The 26,318-nt window shown below is 37.0% G+C and overlaps 2 protein-coding genes across 2 annotated transcripts; one reads left to right on the top strand and one right to left on the bottom strand.

The window, feature by feature from the left end:
• The first annotated feature begins 268 nt into the window (after positions 1-268).
• Positions 269-3,015, top strand: LOC117338806 (homeobox protein Hox-D1-like). Its single transcript, XM_033900158.1, has 3 exons — positions 269-1,196; positions 1,742-1,911; positions 2,466-3,015. Exons 1-3 carry the CDS (start codon positions 701-703, stop codon positions 2,802-2,804), a joined length of 1,005 nt encoding a protein of 334 aa, XP_033756049.1. The 5' UTR covers positions 269-700; the 3' UTR covers positions 2,805-3,015.
• A 5,327-nt stretch (positions 3,016-8,342) lies between these two features.
• On the bottom strand, positions 8,343-18,012 carry LOC117339032 (protein lifeguard 1-like). The gene is made up of 3 exons (XM_033900395.1): positions 18,005-18,012; positions 14,627-14,787; positions 8,343-10,774 (listed from the first exon to the last, which is right to left on the bottom strand). The coding sequence occupies exons 1-3, from the start codon at positions 18,010-18,012 to the stop codon at positions 10,449-10,451; spliced, it is 495 nt and encodes a 164-aa protein (XP_033756286.1). The 3' UTR covers positions 8,343-10,448.
• Positions 18,013-26,318: the final 8,306 nt, after the last annotated feature.

The raw sequence follows: 26,318 nt of genomic DNA, 5'->3' as shown, positions 1-26,318 counted from the left end.
AATACTAAGATAAACACCTAATCCTTAAATAACGTGGGGATTAAGTCTGATGTGGTCTGCTATCTACTATTAAACAGGTGTTGAAGTCGATGATTGCCATGAATAAGTATAGTGAAAATAGGTATGAGGTCATAATAGCGAAATTCTCAGCGCTGGTGTCAACTTCCTGTAGCCAACGAATTTAGGTAGGCGCTGAACTCGATTGCAATTACCGATAATTTGGCATTGAAAACAAGACCTTTCGTCTCTCTAACAACAGACATGTGTCGACTAGCGCTTTTTATTGACCGAGATCAGGTGCGCAGTTCACGGTTCGAGCCACGATTAGTGGCTGAAATCGACAATAGATTAATCAATTAGGACAACAACGTTCAACACTGTGCTCGAACAGGATTTTGACAGACAAAACCATTTGGCCCGTGTTATTACAGTTATCACAAATCAACCGGTGACAACTGGTCACAAAACGTGTTAATTAGGTCACCGTGGCTTTATTTGAACACATCCCAGTGTATAAATGGAATGTCGCTTAAAGTCATTTTGACAATCAGGAGTAAAGGAGTTAAGACCTTACGCTGATTTCATAAATGTGTTCTGAAAAACTGGAATTATCGGTGTTCAACTGTGTTTTGTAGCTTTATTTGATATAATTCGTGTTCGGTTCAATGAAATTTCTGAGGACCTCGACGAAGTACATGAAATGGCAACGACAAATGTTAATAAAACAGAATTCTCTATAGAGAATCTAGCCAAGAGCAGTCGTACAGAAAACGATGAATGTGACAGTAACGAAATCGTGAATAGAAATCCATGTCAGGGTGTAGATTTCACGAACCATGCAGATTTGTATATACCTGTAGATGTCTATAGTAGCCCGTATTACACATACAATGGGCAGACATCGCCGTGTATATCACAAGTACATTCTAATTATCAGCTAGGAGAGTCGTTTCGACTTAGTCCAGATGATGGATATTTTTCTCAGCAGAATACGCCTTCTGTATACAGAAGTTGTCGCAGGAGCATGCGCATCAGTGATCATGGTGATCTTGATCGTATTACACCTGTAATCGGAAGATGTATGAAGAACATTTATGTCGGTGATGAGCAACACACACAGTGTGGAAGTAGTCCATTACGTACTCCAAATAACAGTTTAATCGATTCAAGTTTTGAAACCGTGTCTCCGACATCAGGTAAGTTTTCTTAGCAGATTAGTACTATGTTTTAAGCGGCAGGATTACTTGTGCAAAGGGGTGCTACACGTACTAATTCTTCACGGACATTTAATAATATTTATAAGATCTAATAGGGAATTTGGTGTACTTAACATCTCATTAAGTCAATACAGCAACAACTGTGGTCTCGATATATATATTTCAGATTAATTCCATATAAATCCATAATACCAACCGACAATATTTTGTTCAGTTTTTAGTGATTATGACAGTCGTAATACCCTCCGGCGTTTGGCTTTTTTCTTATGGTTTGATATCCCTCTACGATTTTTTTGCCTGAGAAAATACTGCGTTGCTTTTCTAACTGTGGGATGATGGCATATTTTTGTCCAATAGCGGGCCCGTTTTCAGCAGGATTGAATTCTGTAATTGCTTTTATCTTCTTTTCTAGCATGTCGTCGTCTGAAAAACAATATGATAAAGTCACAGACATTGTTCTTTGTTAACAATGATATAAACAATAACATTCTTGTATGTTAATTTCTGTCAACATCTTTTGTTAGATTCTGATGAAGGTGTTGGGGATACTCCACGGACGAAGAAAGTGAAAGTGAGGACTGCATTCTCCACTGAACTGATTCAGGCTTTGGAACGCAGATATCAGTCACAGAGATATCTTCCGGCCGGAGAGAGGTCAAGACTAGCCAGGAAATATGAACTTACGGCCCAACAAGTAATTATATAGATATTCAATTTATAGTAATACTGAAAAAAATATTGGTCGATAAATCAAAGACGCTTACTCTACAGGGCCGTCTGGTCTTATTTCCAGTATACGTTATCAATAGTCCATGAAAGTATACAACTGGTAATTATCCTGAATGTATCTACAATGTATGTTGATAAATAATATAGTTCTTATAGATATTTCCAGTAATTGTAGGATATGCATTATATAAAATAATGGGTTCCTTGCAGCGAATTATTTTCTTGAAAATGAAACGATCTTGAAGATGAGCCGTTAAGTTCTACAACGTCATATAAGTGTTTTGTACGATAAAAATCTCGAGGTTGTGATAAAACGTCGGTTATGTGAACTGACCACTGTATAAGTCTATATTGTTATTTGAACTTTTGTGAAATGAAATAATGCAGATAGAAGCTGTTCGTCAACGAAAATGTAATGTAATACAATGAGGTTATTTGAGCGCTGTTCAAAATGTATTTTTAGACTTTCTTTTGTTAACTACTTTGATTTATTCTAATGAAGAGTTTTGTTTTCAACAGGTAAAAACTTGGTTTCAAAATAGAAGAATGAAGGAAAAACGGAAAAAGAAAAATGACTTATTTCCTGGAGGTATGAACTTACCAACAGGTGGCGTCGATGTCGCCCAGTTAAATGCGCTCGGAATCCCTTGTCCCCCACCATACACAATCAACAACAAACATCAACAGTTGTTGAAAGTTGACGGTATCACGAGTTCTCCTTTACGGGCGTTGAGTCCAAAATCACCGATGTTGCAAACGGTCCAGCACGTGCATTTTTTCTCAAGAATTCAGCCAACAGCAAATAGCCTTGGGACTCTGTCCGCATTTGCGGCATCGACCAACTCGGGTTATAGATGATAGAGGAAGTGAATGTATACGATTGATAGAACGTAATATGTTGATGACTGTGTTATACCTATAAATACTATTCTGTAAATAATTGATGATGATACGTAAACAAATTCTGTCAATATGAATTGATGATATTTAAATATATTCTGTAAACGTTATCATTACCTAAATCGATCCACAATGTGCCAAAATGAATAAACTGTGATGATTAAACTGATTTTATTTATACAGTTCCTATTACAATAGGTAACGACCTGTCACAATAGTTAACTACATATCACAATAGGTAACAACCTTACACAATAGGTAACGACCTAACACAATAGGTAACAACCTTACACAATAGGTAACGACCTGTCACAATAGGTAACGACCCAACACAATAGGTAACGACCTAACACAATAGGTAACTACATATCACAATAGGTAACGACCTAATACAATAGGTAACGACCTAACACAATAGGTAACGACCTAACACAATAGGTAGCGACCTTACACAATAGGTAACGACCTAACACAATAGGTAACAACCTAACACAATAGGTAACGACCTAACACAATAGGTAACGACCTAACACAATAGGTAACGACCTAACACAATAGGTAACGACCTAACACAATAGGTAGCGACCTAACACAATAGGTAGCGACCTACACAATAGGTAACGACCTAACACAATAGGTAACGACCTAACACAATAGGTAACGACCTAACACAATAGGTAACGACCTAACACAATAGGTAACGACCTAACACAATAGGTAACGACCTAACACAATAGGTAACGACCTAACACAATAGGTAACGACCTAACACAATAGGTAACGACCTAACACAATAGGTAACGACCTGTCACAATAGGTAACGACCTAACACAATAGGTAGCGACCTTACACAATAGGTAACGACGACCTAACACAATAGGTAACGACGACCCTAACACAATAGGTAACGACCTAATACAATAGGTAACGACCTAACACAATAGGTAGCGACCTAACACAATAGGTAACGACCTAACACAATAGGTAACGACCTAATACAATAGGTAACAACCTTACACAATAGGTAACAACCTAACACAATAGGTAACGACCTAACACAATAGGTAACAACCTAACACAATAGGTAACGACCTAACACAATAGGTAACGACCTAACACAATAGGTAACGACCTGTCACAATAGTTAACTACATATCACAATAGGTAACAACCTAACACAATAGGTAACGTCCTTACACAATATGTAATGACCTAACACAATAGGTAACGACCTAACACAATAGGTAACGACCTAACACAATAGGTAACGACCTAACACAATAGGTAACGACATAACACAATAGGTAACAACCTTACACAATAGGTAACAACCTATAGGTAACGACCTAACACAGTAGGTAACGACCTAACACAATAGGTAACGACCTAACACAATAGGTAACGACCTAACACAATAGGTAACAACCTAAAACAATAGGTAACGACCTATCACAATAGGTAATGACCTATCACAATAGGTAACAACCTACCACAATAGGTTACAACCTGTCACAATAGGTAACAACCTAACACAATAGGTAACAACCTAACACAATAGGTAATGACCTAACACAATAGGTAACGACCTAACACAATAGGTTACGATCTGTCACAATAGGTAACGACCTAACACAATAGGTAACAACCTAACACAATAGGTAACGACCTAACACAATAGGTAACGACCCAACACAATAGGTAACGACCTAACACAATAGGTTACGATCTGTCACAATAGGTAACGACCTAACACAATAGGTAACAACCTAACACAATAGGTAACGACCTAACACAATAGGTAACGACCTAACACAATAGGTAACAACCTAACACAATAGGTAACGACCTAACACAATAGGTAACGACCTAACACAATAGGTAACAACCTAACACAATAGGTAACGACCTAACACAATAGGTAACAACCTAACACAATAGGTAACAACCTAACACAATAGGTAACGACCTAACACAATAGGTAACGACCTAACACAATAGGTAACGACCTAACACAATAGGTAGTGACCTGTCACAATAGGTAACGATGGAACTAGAATGAATCCCTTACAGTAAAGTACGTCGATGATCTTGGAATATTTAAATGTTTGATTCGTACGAAGGTCTCACGTTCCTATATCAATTTCTTTATTGACTGTGGGCCATATTGCCCATTAGCACATATTTCAATATACAAAGTCATAATATACGTGAACAGCAATAGAAATTACAAAGTGGAGAACGAGTTCAGAGTTTGTACATATAGCCAGGATCTTATTGGCTTCGAAAATAAGATTTGCATATACAATTCACTGACATAAGTTATATTAAATATAAAAGTCTATACTTAGTCAAATCATGTACTATTGGTTACATATAATATTGATATAATAACAGTATATTAAAAGCTATGTATTTGATCCAAATGAATGATCTCAACGGTGAGGGAGATGCGAGAGTGGTTGGGGATACCCCTACCAGAAACTCGCACATCCCCCGTTGAGATCAGGCAGATCTGATTGTATGGTGAAATACTTATGTGTATCAAGTTAAAATATATGGAGCGAATGTAGGGGAAAGTGAACAAGTTAAAGACATGCGGCTCGAATCTTATTAGCTTCGAAAATAAATTTGCCTAAACGAGTTAGCTGTTTGATATTATTTACATTCAATAGCTGTATCAATTTAAACATTGAAGGTTTCTGCCAGTAATATTTTTTTAATGAGACGACGTCTTAAGTTATTGTACATGTTACATTTCAATATAAAATGGTATTCATCCTCTACTTCAGTCGTTGAATTACAAATTATACAATATCTCTTATGTCGATCAATATTCTTGTAGCGGCCGGTTTCGATTGCTAAAGAATGCGCAGACATACGAATTTTCGATAAACATATTCTGTAATTCATAGGTATATATTTTGTTAAGTAAAATTGAATGGAAAAATTGTCCACAATATACTGATATAAAAAGCATTTAGAAGACTTTTCTAAGAGATCTCTTAAATATTGCCTAGCTTGATATCACTGAGAGGACTGAACTTATCAAGCTACATTGATGATTCTAGTGTTCACATCAATAATCGCATTGAAACGCAAATCCACTACTGACGTTTACACTATTGTAACGGCGTGAGATGTGAAGGAGGGCCATGATCACAGCCCTACCCAATACGGATGCCCGTGTGAAGAGAAATTGACCCCTTAACGCTACAGACCTAGCTGATACGGATGTCAGTGTGAAGAGAAATTGACCCCTTAATGTCACAGACCTACCCGGTACGGATGTCCGTATGAAGAGAAATTGACCCCTTAATGTCACAGACCTACCCGGTACGGATGTCCGTGTGAAGAGAAATTGACCCCTTAACGCTACAGACCTACCCGGTACGGATGTCCGTGTGAAGAGAAATTGACCCCTTAACGCTTCAGACCTACCCGGTACGGATGTCCGTGTGAAGAGAAATTGACCCCTTAACGCCACAGACCTACCCGATACTGATGTCCGTGTGAAGAGAATTTGACCCCTTAACGCTACACACCTCCCCGGTACGGATGTCGGCGTGAAGAGAAATTGACCCCTTACCACCACAGGCCTACCCGATACTGATGTCGGTGTAAAGAGAAATTGACCCCTTAACGTCGGTGTGAAGAGAAATTGGCCCCTTAATGCCACAGGCCTACCCGGTACGGATGTCGGTGTAAAGAGAAATTGACCCCTTAATGCCACAGGCCTACCCGGTACGGATTTCGGTGTAAAGAGAAATTGACCCCTTAATGCCACAGGCCTACCCGGTACGGATTTCGGTGTAAAGAGAAATTGACCCCTTAATGCCACAGGCCTAACTGATACTGATGTCGGTGTGAAGAGAAATTGACCCCTTACCACCACAGACCTAACTGATACGGATGTCGGCGTGAAGAGAAATTGACCCCTTACCACCACAGACCTAACTGATACGGATGTCGGTGGGAAGAAAAAATTGACCCCTTAACGCTACAGACCTAACCGATACGGATGTCCGTGTGAAGAGAAATTGACCCCTTAATGCCACAGGCCTATCCGGTACGGATGTCGGTGTAAAGAGAAATTGACCCCTTAACGCCTCAGACCTAACCGATACGGATGTCCGTGTGAAGAGAAATTGACCCCTTAATGCCACAGGCCTACCCGGTACGGATGTCGGTGTAAAGAGAAATTGACCCCTTAATGCCACAGACCTACCCGGTACGGATGTCGGCGTGAAAAGAAATTGACCCCTTAATGCCACAGTCCTACCCGGTACGGATTTCGGTGTAAAGAGAAATTGACCCCTTATCACCACAGACCTAACGCATACGGATGTCGGTGTGAAGAGAATTTTACCCCTTAACACCACAGACCTAACGGATACGGATGTCCGTGTGAAGAGAAATTGACCCCTTAATGCCACAGACCTACCCGGTACGGATGTCGGTGTAAAGAGAAATTGACCCCTTAATGCCACAGACCTCCCCGGTACGGATGTCGGTGTGAAAAGAAATTGACCCCTTAACGTCGGTGTGAAGAGAAATTGGCCCCTTAATGCCACATACCTACCCGGTACGGATTTCGGTGTGAAAAGAAATTTATCCCTTATCACCACAGGCCTACTCGATACGGATGTCGGTGTAAAGAGAAATTGTTGAGATAACAAGAAGCAAGGTAGAAAGACAGTCTGTATTGGGTACTTGAACTTTATCTTTAAGGCTAAACAATTTGGTAACATTTTCCGACTGATCGGCACCAAAGAGAACATGCATGAAGAAGTGTCCAACATTTTGATTTTTCGAGTCTACGATACTAAAAAGTCACGCGGTGTTCCCACGTTGACTTGTTTGAACGTGAATATACTGTTGCAAAGAAGGGAGACAACCCTGACACACTACATCGTAAGCTATTAGAAACAAACCAAGCCGAAAGACGTTCGATTGAGAAAATAATTGTTTTCATATATTTAGCAATTCTAATATTTCTAATATTTCTAATATTTAGCATGTTGTATTTTCCAAAAGAGGCAATATGTTAAGGTACAAATGTAGATCAGTACAAACGTACGGTAAAAAGCGTAAAGGCTTTGCAATCCCCTGTGTTTCTCTCATTACATTTCTGTATATTCTTTTTACATTTGGTAAAACCTCGATATAAAGTCACTTAGTGAGGTTTTACTGCAGAATATTTACATTGGCACCACAGTCACCCATTGCCAGAGATTTAATGTGTGCTGCAGTCTATGAGCGTATAGATGATCACGTGAGTGTTATGTCATTTTCATACATATCATAAAAATGCTTCGCTGAATCAAACGCAGCGAGGATACTGATTGAGAACAATGGCGTTACGTCATTTTGGCGCTATGTTGATCATTGTCACGGTAAGGCTTTGTACTGTGTGTCAGATTGTTTGCAATTTAATCACAAAAATTAAGTTGATTTTAAAATGCTATGCTTTCAAACGAACACACAAAGACATCTATGGAAATAAAGAACGCATTTATATAAGAAAGGCAGAGGTTAACATAAATAAATGTAAATACAACAATTAAACATTTTTTGGCTTGTATTTATTGTGAATTTAAACGCAATATTGGTGACAGATGAATAGAATGGCGCCCGTTAGATTTCATTTATATTGACAATAAATACAATGTAACAAGCGTTTTATTGTTAAATATAACCGTTAATGTCACAAACAGATCTAGTTGATAAAAAAGTTCCTTCATTCAACTCAGGGAAGGGCATGATATGGGAAATACAATATGTGATTCTGACGATGAGAACAGTTAATATATATACAAATGTATATATATATGATGCAACAAATATTAAATGGTTTAGCTTTACAAGTTTATAACGAAATGTGCACATCCAATTTTCAGCAAGCAAAATCAACAACACACTGCAGTAAACACAATAAAATTGTATAAGCAAGTTTGTTAAAAAAAAAAAAAATACTCCAGGCAAATGTGGACTTAGTTTGTATAACATATCTACTATTCCCATGATAATTAAACAGCAAAATATATCGACAAAATTACAATAGCAATCCATAGTGATTGCATTTTATCATTTTTTTTTTAATTTGAATTCGTTTACAAGAGTAAAGATATCTACCACCATCGGAACAAAACTCCCCTCATATTGTATATCACTTAATTGCATTTTATAGAAATTTTATCAAACTAATATTTTCACAGCAATGTAAGTTTTTGCAATGAAAATACAAGATTTTCGTTTTTGACCAATCAGAGCGAACCTTTGTATTCACCTCACTGAAACTTGCGCGATTTTTCCAATAAAAGCGAATAGATAAATGGGTTATTTTGCTGCATTTCTGAAATATTCAGGCTAGTTTTTGACAAATTACTCACTTGACGTTAGTTTTTCATACACATATTCTCCGATAACAACAGAAATAGCTTAGATTGCGCTGATCAGTCATTTCAAAATGGTTCCGTCCAGTTGACCTAGTAACGTAACTAAGAGACGACGTCATGAATTATGTTACTGATTCCCGCACTTTTTGACACTTTTCTTTTTTCGATGCTTTTTATATTGTTTTTGGCATAAAACTGCAATGAAAAGAATATTGAATGGTTTCCCGTTGGATATAACATATTTTTCACTCGTGCTTCCAATGTCCTCTCTTTATTCATTCTAACTCCGGGAAGTTATAGTTTACCCTACAGCAACCCTCAAACTAAATATGTACTAGAAGTCCAGTAAAATTTCCAGGGACTTACTGATGCCTTTGAACACTTTCACTAAAGCTTAATATTAGATTTTTCCAAAACTATATATTCCTACTTTCGGAAGTATTAGCAATCATGAACCCAAATATAAGAATCCTACTGATAGAGGAGCTAATTGATCTTTTCAACACTTGCACCAAAATCTCCACATTTAGAAAATCGCTATACCTCCAGTAAAACGAAGAACCTCCATCGATCAGAATGTCGACGCCAGGTGTCAAATTAAGCTAAAACGGAAACAAAATTTGCAACATCCTGGTTCTACACTCGCAGTACGTGTTCCTTTGTACGTTTTAAATGAGCCAACCATTCCCAGTGATCCTGCCATATCCAACCAATCCCTACTATATTGTTGTTCCTAGAGTGTAAGGGGCGACAACTCGGGGTAAACGTATACTTCTCAGAGGCACATGACAAACACAGATTTAAATACGTTCAAGTAGGTCACTACCAACACAATATGGACAACTAACATTGTTTCCAATCATTGTATACAGAACGTAAACAGAGATAGATCATTTAATATTTCACAAATATTACAATAAACAAATACTATTACTCAAATATTGAATTCAATTAGTGATTATTAGAGTATATTGCTATGGCAGCAGAGAGGCGATCCAGGAATTTTCTATAGTGGTTAAACTTTTGTTCGGCAGTTATTTCTTAAAAGCTATATACAGGGACGTCCCTGCTACATCTGTTATGTTTATGTATTGCATGCAAGTTCTGAGTTAAAAATGAGTCCGGTCAGAACCCCTTTGGATCCGCCATTGACAGCTGTTGTCGGTATAGAATATTTAACACTGTCGGCTCCTGTTCCTCTGTCGTTTTACTGCTTTTCTGTGGTAACAGAATCATATGATGGAGGAGGCTGGAACCCTTGGTTGATTTGCGGGCCTCCCCCTGCCATCGGGGCCGTATTGGGGTCATACGCATTACCAGGATTGTAGGCTGGGGCCTGTTGTGGGTAGGCCTGTTGTGGGTAGGCCTGTGTTCCCACGGGATAAGGTTGTTGTTGAGGCGAAGTTGGGTAATTTCCCACAGGGGTCGGAGTGCCATACTGTCCCATGGGAGCGGCAGGATAGCCAGCTTGTCCTACCACTGGCTGGGGGTAGCCGGACTGCCCCGCGGGGTATGCCGTATTTTGCTGGGTGACTGTAAGGAAACAAATACACGTGAACATGATTTTATAAAGTTAAATTCTGAGATCCAAACATTCTTTTGGTGTGTTACGACAATCCTTATATAAACCAAACATTTCAATCGGAAGAAAATGTTAATAAATATCCATAAAAATATCTGTCAGTTAAATCAGAGTTAATTCACCATTGTATCATGCTACCCTGTCCGATTTCCTCTTACCCTAACTAGATGCCCTATGTGTGTGGTGATTGAGAAGGGGTATTTTTCGGCATAGCCGTATAATATTTCTTTTTGCCCCGGATATGACGCGACAGGTACGTTGCGGTACTGGTCAAGATGAAGTATGTGATTGGTCAATGTAGCGGTAAATACAAAATGCAGATATACAGTTAAAAACGAAACAAAGTTAAGATTGAATGCAAGCTGAATAAGATGATGACTCTTTTCAAATGACATATTATTAATTTTTCTTTGTTTTCATGGTAAATACTCAAATGTGATTGATCGAAAATTTCTTTTCATTCTTCTATGAAAGAAATTCCGAGAATGGCGTGAAAAAATGTGACGTCACAAACGACAATTGACGTTGCGTATTGATTTGAGAAAAAAACCCATTTAAAACCAGTAAAATTGTACATAAAACATGTTTTAAATTAGAAAATCATTTTCAAAAATTAATTATAAGCGTTGATGTCAATTATTTTTTTAGTTTCATCGGGGTACCGCGATGAAACTAAAAAAAATGACATCAATGCTTCAATAATAAAATTACATTCCTGATTCAAAAAATGATTCAAACTAAAACTATGCCGTTTATCTTTTTTCTTTTTTCTTTTTTTTTTTTTTTTAAATATTTCTTGCTTGTAATCTATTGCTGTCAAAACGTACGACCCTCATGTAAAGAAATCGCTCCAACAAACTACAATGTATAGTATTCCTGTCCGTCTGTCTGTATCCGTACGTATGTAAGTACTAAATGTATAGTATTCCTGTCCGTCTTTCTGTATCCGTACGTATGTAAGTACTAAATGTATAGTATTCCTGTCCGTCTGTCTGTATCCGTACGTATGTAAGTACTAAATGTATAGTATTCCTGTCCGTCTTTCTGTATCCGTACGTATGTAAGTACTAAATGTATAGTATTCCTGTCCGTCTGTCTGTATCCGTACGTATGTAAGTACTAAATGTATAGTATTCCTGTCCGTCTGTCTGTATCCGTACGTATGTAAGTACTAAATATATAGTATTCCTGTCCGTCTGTCTGTATCCGTACGTATGTAAGTACTAAATGTATAGTAGTCCTGTCCGTCTGTCTGTATCCGTACGTATGTAAGTACTAAATGTATAGTATTCCTGTCCGTCTGTCTGTATCCGTACGTATGTAAGTACTAAATGTATAGTATTCCTGTCCGTCTGTCTGTATCCGTACGTATGTAAGTACTAAATGTATAGTATTCCTGTCCGTATGTCTGTATCCGTACGTATGTAAGTACTAAATGTATAGTATTCCTGTCCGTCTGTCTGTATCCGTACGTATGTAAGTACTAAATGTATAGTATTCCTGTCCGTCTGTCTGTATCCGTACGTATGTAAGTACTAAATGTATAGTATTCCTGTCCGTATGTCTGTATCCGTACGTATGTAAGTACTAAATGTATAGTATTCCTGTCCGTCTGTCTGTATCCGTACGTATGTAAGTACTAAATGTATAGTATTCCTGTCCGTCTGTCTGTATCCGTACGTATGTAAGTACTAACTGTATAGTATTCCTGTCCCTCTGTCTGTATCCGTACGTATGTAAGTACTAAATGTATAGTATTCCTGTCCGTCTGTCTGTATCCGTACGTATGTAAGTACTAAATGTATAGTATTCCTGTCCGTCTGTCTGTATTCCTGTCCGTCTGTCTGTATCCGTACGTATTTAAGTACTAAATGTATAACATCATAGTTTCTAGTGCTCTGGTAACTTAATTCCTCTAGGGATTCACATGATCAAAATCTTTGGTCAAGGTCAAGGTCGCCATACCATTTTAGAAAATACTTTGTCAGCGCTTTAGTGCTTTATTCCATGAGGAATTATCAAATTTACACACAACTAAGAACCATAATTAATATCTACGACGAGTTTCAGATTGAGCGTGGTTGGGTCAAGGTCACCGTTAAAAATAATTTTAGAAAAATCATTGTCAGCGCTCTAGTGTCTATTCCTTGAGGGATTTTGACGAAACTACACACAATATTACAATTATATCTCGTACAAGTTTTAGTTTCAGTTTTTTTTTTTGTTTTTTTTTTTAACGGTACAAATATTTTATTCCCCCAGCTGGAAATATCCTAGATGTGTGTATACACTTATGGCTAAGCAGTAAGTGTATACACACTTCTGTATTTGATAGGAGTTACCAGGGTTGGGGAGCCCTGGGTTCATCTCCCCGAACAATAGTGTTGTCCTCAAGCAGGAAGGCTCTCATACTGTACTTACAAATATACATGTATGTCTATAATATTCATAACGGTATAGTCATTTTTGGAGATATCTTATCATAAAGGTTAACGGGTAGCAATATTTGGGGAAATTTTAATTGAACAATCAAAGAGGAGTAATTTGTTAAATTGATATGGATACTAAAATACTCAATTAAAACATGTGTATGAATTAAATTAATTTCGGGGTTGTTTAGTGAAGGTCAAAATCATCATTACTGATTTTAGAAAATGCTTGCTAGCTCTCTGGCGGCTTCATTCCTTGATAGATTGTGATCGAACATTCGACACTTATAAAGGATCACAATGTCTTGAATGAATTGGAATTTCAGGGTTGCAATGTCACTATATAGTCAACGTTACATTTTTTTCAAAATGATAATATTACAATTTCTTGTAGTATTACATTGGACATAATTGCATTTCATTTAACATTACTCACTGTGTTTGTTTCCTATCAGTCTTAAAATGTAATTTACACAATAAGGGATCACGGGATAGTGACTTTTTGACCAATAGCTTGATTAAAAATGATTACGTCCGATAGCTACGAAGTTTGTGAATATAAGGTGACCTGAGCTTATGTTCAATGTCACATAGGTCGACGTTATCCTTTGAATATTGACCACATGTCACATTGACGCTGATTAAGCCACCTTGACGCTGATTAAGCCACCTTGACGCTGATTAAGCCACCTTGACGCTGATTAAGTCACCTTGACGCTGATTAAGCCACCTTGACGCTGATTAAGCCACCTTGACGCTGATTAAGTCACCTTGACGCTGATTAAGCCACCTTGACGCTGATTAAGTCACCTTGACGCTGATTAAGCCACCTTGACGCTGATTAAGCCACCTTGACGCTGATTAAGCCACCTTGACGCTGATTAAGTCACCTTGACGCTGATTAAGCCACCTTGACGCTGATTAAGCCACCTTGACGCTGATTAAGCCATGTAGTTTTTGCATTTGTTTATTTATTATTATTTTTGTACTTTTTGTCGGTTTGCGTTTCTCCGGTCTGTGCTGTCGTGGTTGTGTCCTTGGGAAAGACACTGTATCCTAATTGCTCTTGGCGGCAAGTGACGGGCCAACCATATGTTGTTAACTGAGGTAGTCACCAACTACTACAAGGAGACCCGCCACAAAATAGTTCTTGCTGTTCATGGGGAGATACATCCATCAAACAAACTCACTGCCATTCAAACTCGGTACATGTTAACTAATATATTATTGCATTATGCTTTATGCAATACGGCTATAGATTGACCTTGACCCAGAGGTTACCATTTTCTCAGACAAATGCATGACCTCAAAGTCATATTTCAAAAAAAAATTGGAATATCAATAAATGAACGCTTTCAATTATATACAACCTACCCATAGTAACAGCCGTGGTCGATCTGTTACCGAACACCGTTCCCGCGTTAGCCTGCCTCCTGCGACAACACACACAGACCACGATCAAAGCTATTAGTGTGCCCAGGCCGAACAGGCCTCCCACAACACCGCCAACTATCCCTCCAGGGCTGGAGTCGTAGCTGAAACATAGACACTTATTTGTTTCAGACTTAAACATTCCACGTTTCAATATTTTAACGTATTTGATTATTCAGTTATCGCTTTGATATTCCTGGATACTTGGGATAACCCCTTATCGAATGTGGTGAACACAAAGTTAAACAATTTGAGTTTGTAAAGCATTGTTTTAAAGAAATTTATAGTTATGACGTTTATTGCACTATCAGCTGATTATCAATTGTAAATGTAACAGGGTGATATATTTATATTGTGTAAGAATGATATTTTGGATGTCGGTATTATGAAAGGTCTTGATGTAAGGAACCTAAAATGGTTGTGTGATACCATAGTTGTGTGAGGAAAAATAGTGGTGTAAGGACCTTAATGGTGTGTGTTACCTGTACGTAAGAATGTGTGGAATGTGAGTACTTTTAGTCACATGACATCTACGGACATTTTTATAGGCCGTAGATAACAACTGCATGAATTTTAACTAGACTAATTTCACTCAGCACCAAAGTATTGAAGGTATAGGTTGTAATTGAAGAACTAAGGAACTGGGTGAGTTTTACTTGTACATACTGAGTGGTGATAGAACTTCCTATCATATCATGATTGGATGATTTAGATTCAAAGCCATTCTGTAAACCCCTGCAGGATATGTAGGGTCAGTTTTATATTCAAGATATTCTTTTATAAGTGAGCTATTAGTGAGCTATATATTGTAATACATATATAATGTAGTTTCATATCATCTGTATATTGATAGGTAATGGTGAGGGTAATATGATTGATATGTACATTGTAAAAATATTATTATATCTTTACATGAAGCAATTGAACCAAAAATGTACTAGGACCTAAGTACTATGCATCATTAATAACTTAAGTACATGTATATGTAAAAGTTATGTCCCTTGATATGAATAGACTACTTACAGTTTTTTTTCCATTAAATACGGAATAAATGGCAGAAACGAACCCAACATTGTTTTGGATTTATTGAACCGTTAGGAAAAGCACTGTAACAAATGGCGCCCAACGTGTTTCAACTTTGGATATTGAGGACTATCACCGGTAGAGGGAAACAGGAGTAAGAAGTACTTCCGGTTTATTTCCTGCACATATTGTGTTAAATGTATGCTGTCATATTAAATTGATATACATGTTGATGTGGCAAGAGTTGATATGACCAACACAGAAGCTGAGCCCTCGACAGGATTGATCATGCTACCAGGAAACTGAATGTGTATGTATGTGTGGATGGATGTATGTTTATCAGAATATGTATACAGGTATAGGAGTATGTTTGGTTTGTATGTATTTATCCTTGTAGTTAAATTGATGTTGATGATGAGTATGATGATGATGATTATGGTTATATGATGATTAGTATGATGATGACGATGACTATATATACATGATGATGATATCATGATGAGATTATGATGATGCTGATGATTTAAGGTTTATTATTATCATTATGATGATGATGATAAGATTATGATGATGATGACTATGATGATGATGATATCATGATGAGATTATGATGATGACTAATGATGATGATGATGATGATTATTATGATGGTAATGATTCGTAGGATGATTAATATGACTATGATTGTGAAGATGAGATTATGATGAAGATGACTATGATGATGATGATGATGATGATTATTATTATGATGATTTTAATGTTTAAGTAGGATGATGAGACTATGATGATGAAAAATATAGGTTATGATGACATTGAAGATGATATTATGACTATGATGATAGCAAACCATACATATTGGAATCGATGTGTGTTTGTGTGTGTGATTCTTATGTATTTATGTATTAAACATGTCTTTAAAAATAAAATAAATATAAAAAAAAAATTGATATACATATATATTTGTGTGTATGTATTACACTAGCCCCTGTTTCCTCTGGTCCTGACACCATGACTGGTGTAGGACATGTTGTCAGGGCCAGAGGAAACTCGGGCTAATATTACACATATATAAATAATTCAAATACATGTATCAAGACGAGGAAATTATTAAAACACATTAATTTTAATTTCTTGATGACGGAAAACATGGTTGCAATACGGCAAGTAAAGTTATCACATATTCATGGAGCAATGCTGATTCAGTAGTAAGATATAATGTATAGAGAATTAGTTAAGATATCTATAAATTGTGTAAGGCATCTAATAAAAGATATAAGAGATGTCATACATATACGATATTTTTCTTAACATAAAAATAAGATATAAAGAAATGTTTATGAGATATCTTAAATATTATATAAGATATATCTTTAATAAGATAAATATTATGTAAGATATCTTATAAAATATGTCATTAACTTCAAATATCTTACCAACATGTTAGATATTTTATTTGATAAATAAGATATTTGTATGATAAATAAGATATCTTATATAATATGCTTATCGAGTACAGGATCAACACTGCTCAATGAATCTGACCACGAACTAATTCACATTTCCCAAGTCACGTGCCAAGAAATGGAATCTCGCTATTCCGAAATATACATTTTATAAGTTAGCCCAGAGCTGGAAACGCAATATTTCGAAATTGCAAATTCATTCAATATTTTGCTTCAGTTTCCTTGAAATAATATGGATTTGAGTACTATGTCATCACATAAGCCTAGGCATGGATACTGAAGGCAATACTCACTAGCTGTAGTAGTAGGTACAGTAATATGTGTAGGTCTCATAGTAGTAGTTATAACATTTGACTGCCTCGGCTCCTACAACAGAACATCATATTCAATGGATTACTTAAAGGGACAATTTAGCCAAGCATCCTTTTTATAATTCAAGCAGAATCGATAAAACATATACCCAGACTAAATAATCTGCGGTCAACAGTTATCTGCTACGTAGCCAATGTCCATTATGTCAGTTTAAGTTTTTGGAAAGCCCACGTCAAATATAGCTATGCTCCAAATACTAGTGCAACTTGTTGCGCCCTCTGGCGGGAACAGAGTTGGTTGTAAGTGACGACACGGTAGATTCGATGTATTACATGTATTATAATTGATAGATTCAATAATGATTTCTTGTTTTGACAATTCAAATCTACCAAACACAGGTTTATTCCAGGATCACCGAACGGGAATTCGTGTTCATGTAATTGTGTACACACATGCATGTATACGGCCGATACGTATGCAGAAAAAGATTGTATTTTCATTTGTGTATTTGTTTACATCTTACCAATTCATCTTTCTTTCCCTCTACTATCCAACTATGGAATCATTTAGATAACGAAATCCGACAAAGTGTTACGTACTCGGCCTTTAAACATTCTCTTCAAAATTTTACAGACACAAAAGTTCCCTTCTACTATCAAATTGGTGACAGAAAACATAACATTATGCATGCAAGATTAAGAAACAGATCTAGTACTCTTAACAACGATTTATTTCATGCAAATTTGATTAATTTTAAACACTGCCAATGTGGACACCCTGTTGAAGATGCATATCATTTCTTTTTTGAATGTAATAATTACTCTGTTCAGCGTTTGCAACTGTTTCGTGATCTAAATTATTTCATCCCACTAGACCTGCAACTTCAACTTCTGCTATTCGGAAAAAATGAACTTTCTCATCAAGAAAATGTAACTATATGCCAATCAACCCAACTATTTATTAAAAATACAAATAGATTTTAAAAATATCTTAATTGGAAATTAATGTACATTGTATTTTTGTCTTTGCGGACTCGGGTGACATTCGGGTGTGTGTGAAATGTTATAAATGAAGGACCAGAAAAGAAAAGGAGGAAGACACCACTGGCATGGATTATCATAGACATTAGACAAGTTTGAACGAAAGGAAAGTCGTATTGTGTACCAAAGTGATTGTTGCCCGAGTCCGCTTAGGTCTACCACAAAACTATTTGTCTTTTTGAAGTATTTAGATATACATGTATATCCCATATATATAAGATTATTTGTATCAATATCTTATAAAATCTCTTTCTGTCTCTCTCTTCCTTCCCCCCTCCAACTCCCCCTCTCTTCCCCTTTCTCTCCGTCTCCCTCCCCTTCTGTCTCTCTCTCTCTCTTTCTCTCTATTTCTTATAAAATTAGATTGTAAATATGTAAATAAAACTACCATCATGTGAATTTTTTCTCAATGTAAAATTGTATCGGGAGAGGGCTTAATATAAGTTGGAAAACTTGTGCCCAATCCCTTTGTAACAAATTGTAAATTACAAATAAAATATGTTTAAATCAAATCATTTGTGTACGAATGCAAACAAACGCTAACACTAATCTATGTGATTTATTCCATCCAGGATGTAATCAGAACAATACTTATAACAAGTACGAATGGAATTATGATAATGGAAGTTGTACAGAACAAAAATATCGCACTTAATTACATTGTTATGTAGGCCGATCTCGGTCAAGTCTCGGCAAACTCGCTCGCAACTGTATGAACTTCTTCATTGTTGTCGCAACCGTTCGAAAAACTCACATTGGTTATATTCATGACCTAACAGTAATTCTCCATATATTTTGTTTATCCATTCACTGTCTACGTTTGGTACGAGACCCGCAACCTATAGTTAAAATATCCGCTAACAGCTTCAAATGCAAACCAATGTTGTTTACAGTCACGAGACGGGGCTGTGCTTGCACACATGTATACAAAGTGTGTAGAGAGACTAGAGACGACTTGCTCATTTGCATATAAATCGTATGGTTATACGATTAGGATCCCCCTTACAATTAATTAAAAAACGCATGGAAAACATAAACTTGTATCAATATATGACCAAGGATAGTTCATAAGGAGAACTGAAGTACACTTTCATGAAATAATGTGTGAAATGATAAAAAAGTAAACAAACTTGACTAAATTGTCCTTTTAATAAAAACAGCCTGCAATATATGCTGCAAAAAGCGCAGCAATCATTTGCATATGAGCCTAAAAAATAGCGTATTTCAATGCGGTGAATAGAATCCATCGTTCTGATTGGTCAATACCAAAACATCCTATAATCACTAGTGGTGTTATAAGCTTGTGTTTTATATTTCTCCAGTAAAAATTTAATCAGATGATATATCCACTAATAATAGCGAGTTCTTAATTTTAAACTGTTTCATACGCCCACGTGTATCTATATGTATAATGCCTGGTCCTATATAATTGTCGATGATAAATCTGGCTGCCAGTCGTTGAACTCGTTCAAGCTTGTCAGTTCTATGACGCTGTACTCGATGAAGGAACGTACCGGGCGTATGTAAGCTGTTTTCTTACAAGACGATAGTCATGGCTCATCAAGTTTCTTGTTAGGAAGCCAATGGTTGATATAACTTTCTTTATAATGTTCAAAATGCATTTCCAGTTTTACTGATGTAAATTCCAAGACAGGTCATCCGAAACGGTTAGTCCAAGAAAGGGTTTGTTTTCACTTGTTCCAGGATGCGTCCATCTAAACTATAGAATTTCTGGGGTTTTCCCTTGATGTTTATTGTGCAACATTTATGTAATTTCGGTCCCCAATTATTTGCCCATTGTTCCAGATTGGTATGGGCCCTCATGAAGTAGTTGGTGGTCACTGTATTGATTTCCCTGTGGAGAAGGCAGTCATCTACAAAGAGACATATTTGAGGTCAAACTGTGAGAAAGTGCTGTCCCTTGGGCTACTCCAGAATCCACTGAGACTTCTCGCGAAAATTGTCCTTCCAGTGCCACTCTCGGCTGCTACTGTGTTAGGAAGCTAATCACTTGTGTGGAGTCCTTTTTCGAGCTGGTGTACACTGTAGAGATTTTTGGTATGTAACAATATCAAACGCCTCTGAGAAGTCGAGGATGGCGAGGTCAACTGTTCGTTTCTATTTAAGATTTATATGTGTTTTGCCCGATAATCCGGACTAGATCCGTGAATCAAACATCTTGTGCTGTTCTAGATGGTTTGATATGTGTTTACAATTGATGTGTTCTAGAAGTTGGCATTATACATATGTTGATTATCCTGGTAATGCTCTCAGCATTTTGGGAGTGGGACAACTGGTTCTCCCGTTGTCAGTATAACGTGACAGGGCGAGGTGTCCTGCTGGGTATCTTCGGTAGTATGCTGCTCATAGACAGGGGAGTCCATCCGTAAATACAATACTCAACCAAGCACCTGTATATGTAAACTGGTACCAATTCAGCATATTTTCTAAAAACAAGAGGCCCATGGGCCTTAACGGTCACCTGATTTTTGAAATATTTCAGTAAATTTGAATGAAAGAATTAATTTAAAAACAAATAAAACAAATGATAGTCAAAAATGTGATTTCCCTATAACTATAGTAAAGTTTATCCCCTCCCATGGGGCAAACGCGAGACCCCAGGGCTAGGAAATTCACAATTATGGTAAAGTAAACTGTGAAGAGACTACTTATGGCGAATTTTTAAAATTTCTAAATGCGAAAAAAATTTTTTCGGCCGGGGGAACGGACGGACGGACCACGGACCACGGACACAGGGCGATTTGAATAGCCCACCATCTGATGATGGTGGGCTAAAAATAAGATATAAAGAAATGTTTATGAGATATCTTAAATATTATATAAGATATATCTTTAATGAGATAAATATTATGTAAGATATCTTATAAAAGATGTCATTAACTTCAAATATCTTACCAACATGTTAGATATTTTATTTGATAAATAAGATATTTGTATGATAAATAAGATATCTTATATAATATGCTTACCGAGTACAGGATCAACACTGCTCAATGAATAAATGATAATAACTACTTGGGTAGCCATACTGCAACCAAAGATCATGGAGTGAATGTGCGACAATTTAAATAGGCTCGTAAATAAAACTGTACATAGCGCATAAAGTAGGAAGCTCTGACCACGAACTAATTCGCCTTTCCCAAGTCACGTGCCAAGAAATGGAATCTCGCTATTCCGAAATATACATTTTATAAGTTAGCCCAGAGCTGGAAACGCAATATTTCGAAATTGCAAATTCATTCAATATTTTGCTTCAGTTTCCTTGAAATAAGATGGATTTGAGTACTATGTCATCACATAAGCCTAGGCATGGATACTGAAGGCAATACTCACTAGCTGTAGTAGTAGGTACAGTAATATGTGTAGGTCTCATAGTAGTAGTTATAACATTTGACTGCCTCGGCTCCTACAACAGAACATCATATTCAATGGATTACTTAAAGGGACAATTTAGCCAAGCATCCTTTTTATAATTTAAGCAGAATCGATAAAACATATACCCAGACTAAATAATCTGCGGTCAACAGTTATCTGCTACGTAGCCAATGTCCATTATGTCAGTTTAAGTTTTGGGAAAGCCCACGTCAAATATACAGCTATGCTCCAAATATAGTTCAACTTGTTGCGCCCTCTGCCGGGAACAGAGTTGGTTGTAAGTGACGACACGGTAGATCCGATGTATTACATGTATTATAATTGATAGATTCAATAATGATTTATTGTTTTGACAATTCAAATCCACCAAACACAGGTTTATTCCAGGATCAACGAACGGGAATTCCTGTTCATGTAATTGTGTACACACATGCATGTATACGGCCGATACGTATGCAGAAAAAGATTTATTTTCATTTGTGTACGAATGCAAACAAACCATAACACTAATCTATGTGATTTATTCCATCCAGGATGTAATCAGAACAATACTTATAACAAGTACGAATGGAATTATGATAATGGAAGTTGTACAGAACAAAAATATCGCACTCAACATTGTTATGTAGGCCGATCTAGGTCAAGTCTCGGCAAACTCGCTCGCAACTGTATGAACTTCTTCATTGTTGTCGCAACCGTTCGAAAAACTCACATTGGTTATATTCATGACCTAACACTAATTCTCCATATATTTTGTTTATCATTCACTGTCTACGTTTGGTACGCTACCCGCAACCTATAGTTAAAATATCCGCTAAAGCTTCAAATGCAAACCAATGTTGTTTACAGTCACGAGACATGCATACAAAGTGTGTAGAGAGACTAGAGACGACTTGCGCATTTGCATATAAATCGTATGGTTATACGATTAGGATCCCCCTTACAATTAATTAAAAAATGCATGGAAAACATAAACTTGTATCAATATATGACCAAGGATAGTTCATAAGGAGAACTGAAGTACACTTTCATGAAATAATGTGCGACATGATAAAAAAGTAAACAAACTTGACTAAATTGTCCTTTTAATAAAAACAGCCTGCAATATATGCAGCTAAAAGCGCAGCAATCATTTGCATATGAGCCGAAAAATTAGCGTATTTCAATGCGGTGAATAGAATCCATCGTTCTGATTGGTCAATACCAAAACATCCTATAATCACTAGTGGTGTTATAAGCTTGTGTTTTATATTTCACCAGTAAAAATTTAATCAGATGATATATCCACTAATAATAGCGAGTTCTTAATTTTAAACTGTTTCATACGCCCACGTGTATCTATATGTATAATCCCTGGTCCTATAATTGTCGATGATAAATCTGGCTGCCAGGCGTTGAACTCGTTCAAGCTTGTCAATTCTATGACGCTGTACTCGATGAAGGAACGTACCGGGCGTATGTAAGCTGTTTTCTTACAAGACGATAGTCATGGCTCAAGTTTCTTGTTAGGAAGCCAATGGCTGATATAACTTTCTTTATAATGTTCAAAATGCATTTCCAGTTTTACTGATGTAAATTCCAAGACAGGTCATCCGAAACGGTTAGTCCAAGAAAGGGTTTGTTTTCACTTGTTCCAGGATGCGTCCATCTAAACTATAGAATTTCTGGGGTTTTCCCTTGATGTTTATTGTGAAACATTTATGTAATTTCGGTCCCCAATTATTTGCCCATTGTTCCAGATTGGTATAGGCCCTCGTGAAGTAGTTGGTGGTCACTGTATTGATTTCTCTGTGGAGAAGGCAGTCATCTACAAAGAGAGACATATTTAAGGTCACACTGTGAGAAAGGTCGTTGTAATGACACAAGAATATGAGGGGTCTAAGTGCTGTCCCTTGGGCTACTCCAGAATCCACTGAGACTTCTCGCGAAAATTGTCCTTCCAGTGCCACTCTCGGCTGATGCTGTGTTAGGAAGCTAATCACTTATGTGGAGTCCTTTTTCGAGCTGGTGTACACTGTAGAGATTTTTGGTATGTAACAATATCAAACGCCTCTGAGAAGTCGAGGATGGCGAGGTCAACTGTTCGTTTCTATTTAAGATTTATATGTGTTTTGCCAGATAATCAGGACTACATCCGTGAATCAAACATCTTGTGCTGTTCTAGATGGTTTGATATGTGTTTACAATTGAAGTGTTCTAGAAGTTGGCATTGTACATATGATGATTATCCTGGTAATGCTCTCAGCATTTTGGGAGTGGGACAACTGGTTCTCCCGTTGTCAGTATAACGTGACAGGGCGAGGTGTCCTGCTGGGTATCTTCGGTAGTATGCTGCTCGCAGACAGGGGAGTCCATCCGTAAATACAATACTCAACCAAACCAAACACCTGCATATGTAAACTGATACCAATTCAGCATATTTTCTAAAAAAGATATCGCCTTCCTTACACATATCTAGCTTAGAGTTACTTCCCTTTGCAAAGTAAGTTTTGGAGGTTCACATTTACAAGTTCCTCGTTTTTCTTTTTGTTCCCAAATATCAAACCCCTGTGTTATCGTAAAATTAATCGCGAGGTGTGATTGGTATTTAAACACATGCGTCCCTAATTGACCTTAAAAGTGTACGAAGACACAATCATACGAAATAATTGGCGACCGATTAATATACAAACATAGCATGTGTGTAGTGTATATTACCGGTACACGATGACATCATTTCAATGTGCATAAACTACATACCGACAATTAAAGGTAAGATCGTGTCGTGTTCACGACCCGGATGCATGCGTCTGATGAATGATTAACCGCCCGTATCCATTTTCCACACCCATATTTTTACAGGGAACATGATAATTTTCTTTCTAATGAAATTGACGATATCATGATACATGAGAGATCGTTGAGATAAAACTGTGGACGATTCAAGTCCACGCAGACATTAGTGTTACAAACAACTGGGGCTATCCGCGATCGTGTGACACCCCTATAATCGTCAGTCAACAGTGACGGAGAGCTCTCAAGCTTTTTACTTATACCAGTATTTCTATAGACAATAATCTCCTTGGAGTACAACTTCATGTATTAAACAACGTCACGCTCAAGGGTATGGTTTTTTTTTGTCAGTATGCGTAATATGTAGGTATTGGAAAATACTGATTATCGTCAATATTCTAGAGAATCTTACAATATAGATAATGGTGGGTTAGACAGTCGACGGTTTTTGTCTGATAGTAGAAATGATTGAACAATATGTATCCATGTGAATAACGCCTGTTAGCATTACGTAATAGATGTAGACGAAAAATTAATATAGAACAAGATCATACAGCTATCCCGTCCTTCGAGGACTCATCAGTGATGTTAGGGACACCATACAGCTATCTCGTCCTTCAAGGACTCATCAGTGATGTTAGGGACATCATAAAGCTATCTCGTCCTTCGAGGACTCATCAGTGATGTTAGGGACACCATACAGATGTTTTGTCCTTCTAGGACTCGTCAGTGATGTTAGGGACATCATACAGCTGTCTCGTCCTTCTAGGACTCATCAGTGATGTTAGGGACGTCATACAGCTATCTCGTCCTTCGAGGACTCATCAGCGATGTTAGGGACATCACACAGCTATCTCGTCCTTCTAGGACTCATCAGTGATGTTAGGGACGTCATACAGCTATCTCGTCCTTCGAGGACTCATCAGTGATGTTAGGGACATCATACAGATGTTTTGTCATTCTGGGACTCGTCGTTGATAATAGGGACATCATACAGATGTTTCGTCCTTCTTGGACACGTCAGTGATGTATTTTCAAGTTTTATTACAAATGAATAAAGATCTTACATTTACAAATGGCTGCATGTTCTAAGACATCTGTGATAAACGTGTCTCACAGACACAAATCCAATAAAATGTGAAATTGTGATCTATCACAGTACGTCATGTATTTCATGTCCGTAAACTCCATTAACTCCAGGAATAATCCCTATTTAATCCAAATATAAAAACATGGAGAACCTTGGCAAATGATACCGGTATTTCTCGTACATAAGCCAGGGACCCGAATTATTTTCGAGAAAAATACCTGTATGTGCTCGTAAGATTGGTTTAATTGTGTAACACTTCATTCGTGACTTTGCCGAGTTAAATAGAACGCAAACAGGTAACAGATTTTATTAATCCGAGATGGCGCTGTGCATCTATGTCCTTATGGTCGTTACTGCCAGCCAAGTTATTAATATAACCATAGGATTATGTCTAGTCTTATATATAAAAAGAATAGCCAGAAATACAAAGACTTTATATAAGTATTTCTGTCTATTGTTTAATATAAGACTAGATATGCCCCTGTGATATATCTTATATAATTTGGTGAATTACTGGCTCAGTATTGCTCCGTCAATAA

Source organism: Pecten maximus, chromosome 12, assembly GCF_902652985.1.
Source record: "Pecten maximus chromosome 12, xPecMax1.1, whole genome shotgun sequence".
NCBI lineage: Eukaryota > Metazoa > Mollusca > Bivalvia > Pectinida > Pectinidae > Pecten > Pecten maximus.
This window is presented reverse-complemented; position numbering and strand designations above follow the sequence as displayed.

What these genes read in the sequence shown, in the direction of transcription:
- LOC117338806 (XM_033900158.1), top strand. Translation starts at nt 701, where the DNA reads ATGGCAACGACAAATGTTAATAAAACAGAATTCTCTATAGAGAATCTA. An exon ending in AACCGTGTCTCCGACATCAG is followed by an intron (nt 1,197 to 1,741) that starts GTAAGTTTTCTT and finishes ATCTTTTGTTAG; the next exon opens with ATTCTGATGAAGGTGTTGGG. An exon ending in ATGAACTTACGGCCCAACAA is followed by an intron (nt 1,912 to 2,465) that starts GTAATTATATAG and finishes TGTTTTCAACAG; the next exon opens with GTAAAAACTTGGTTTCAAAA.
- LOC117339032 (XM_033900395.1), bottom strand. An exon ending in GACCACGGCTGTTACTATGG is followed by an intron (nt 10,775 to 14,626) that starts GTAGGTTGTATA and finishes GTTTCCTTACAG; the next exon opens with TCACCCAGCAAAATACGGCA.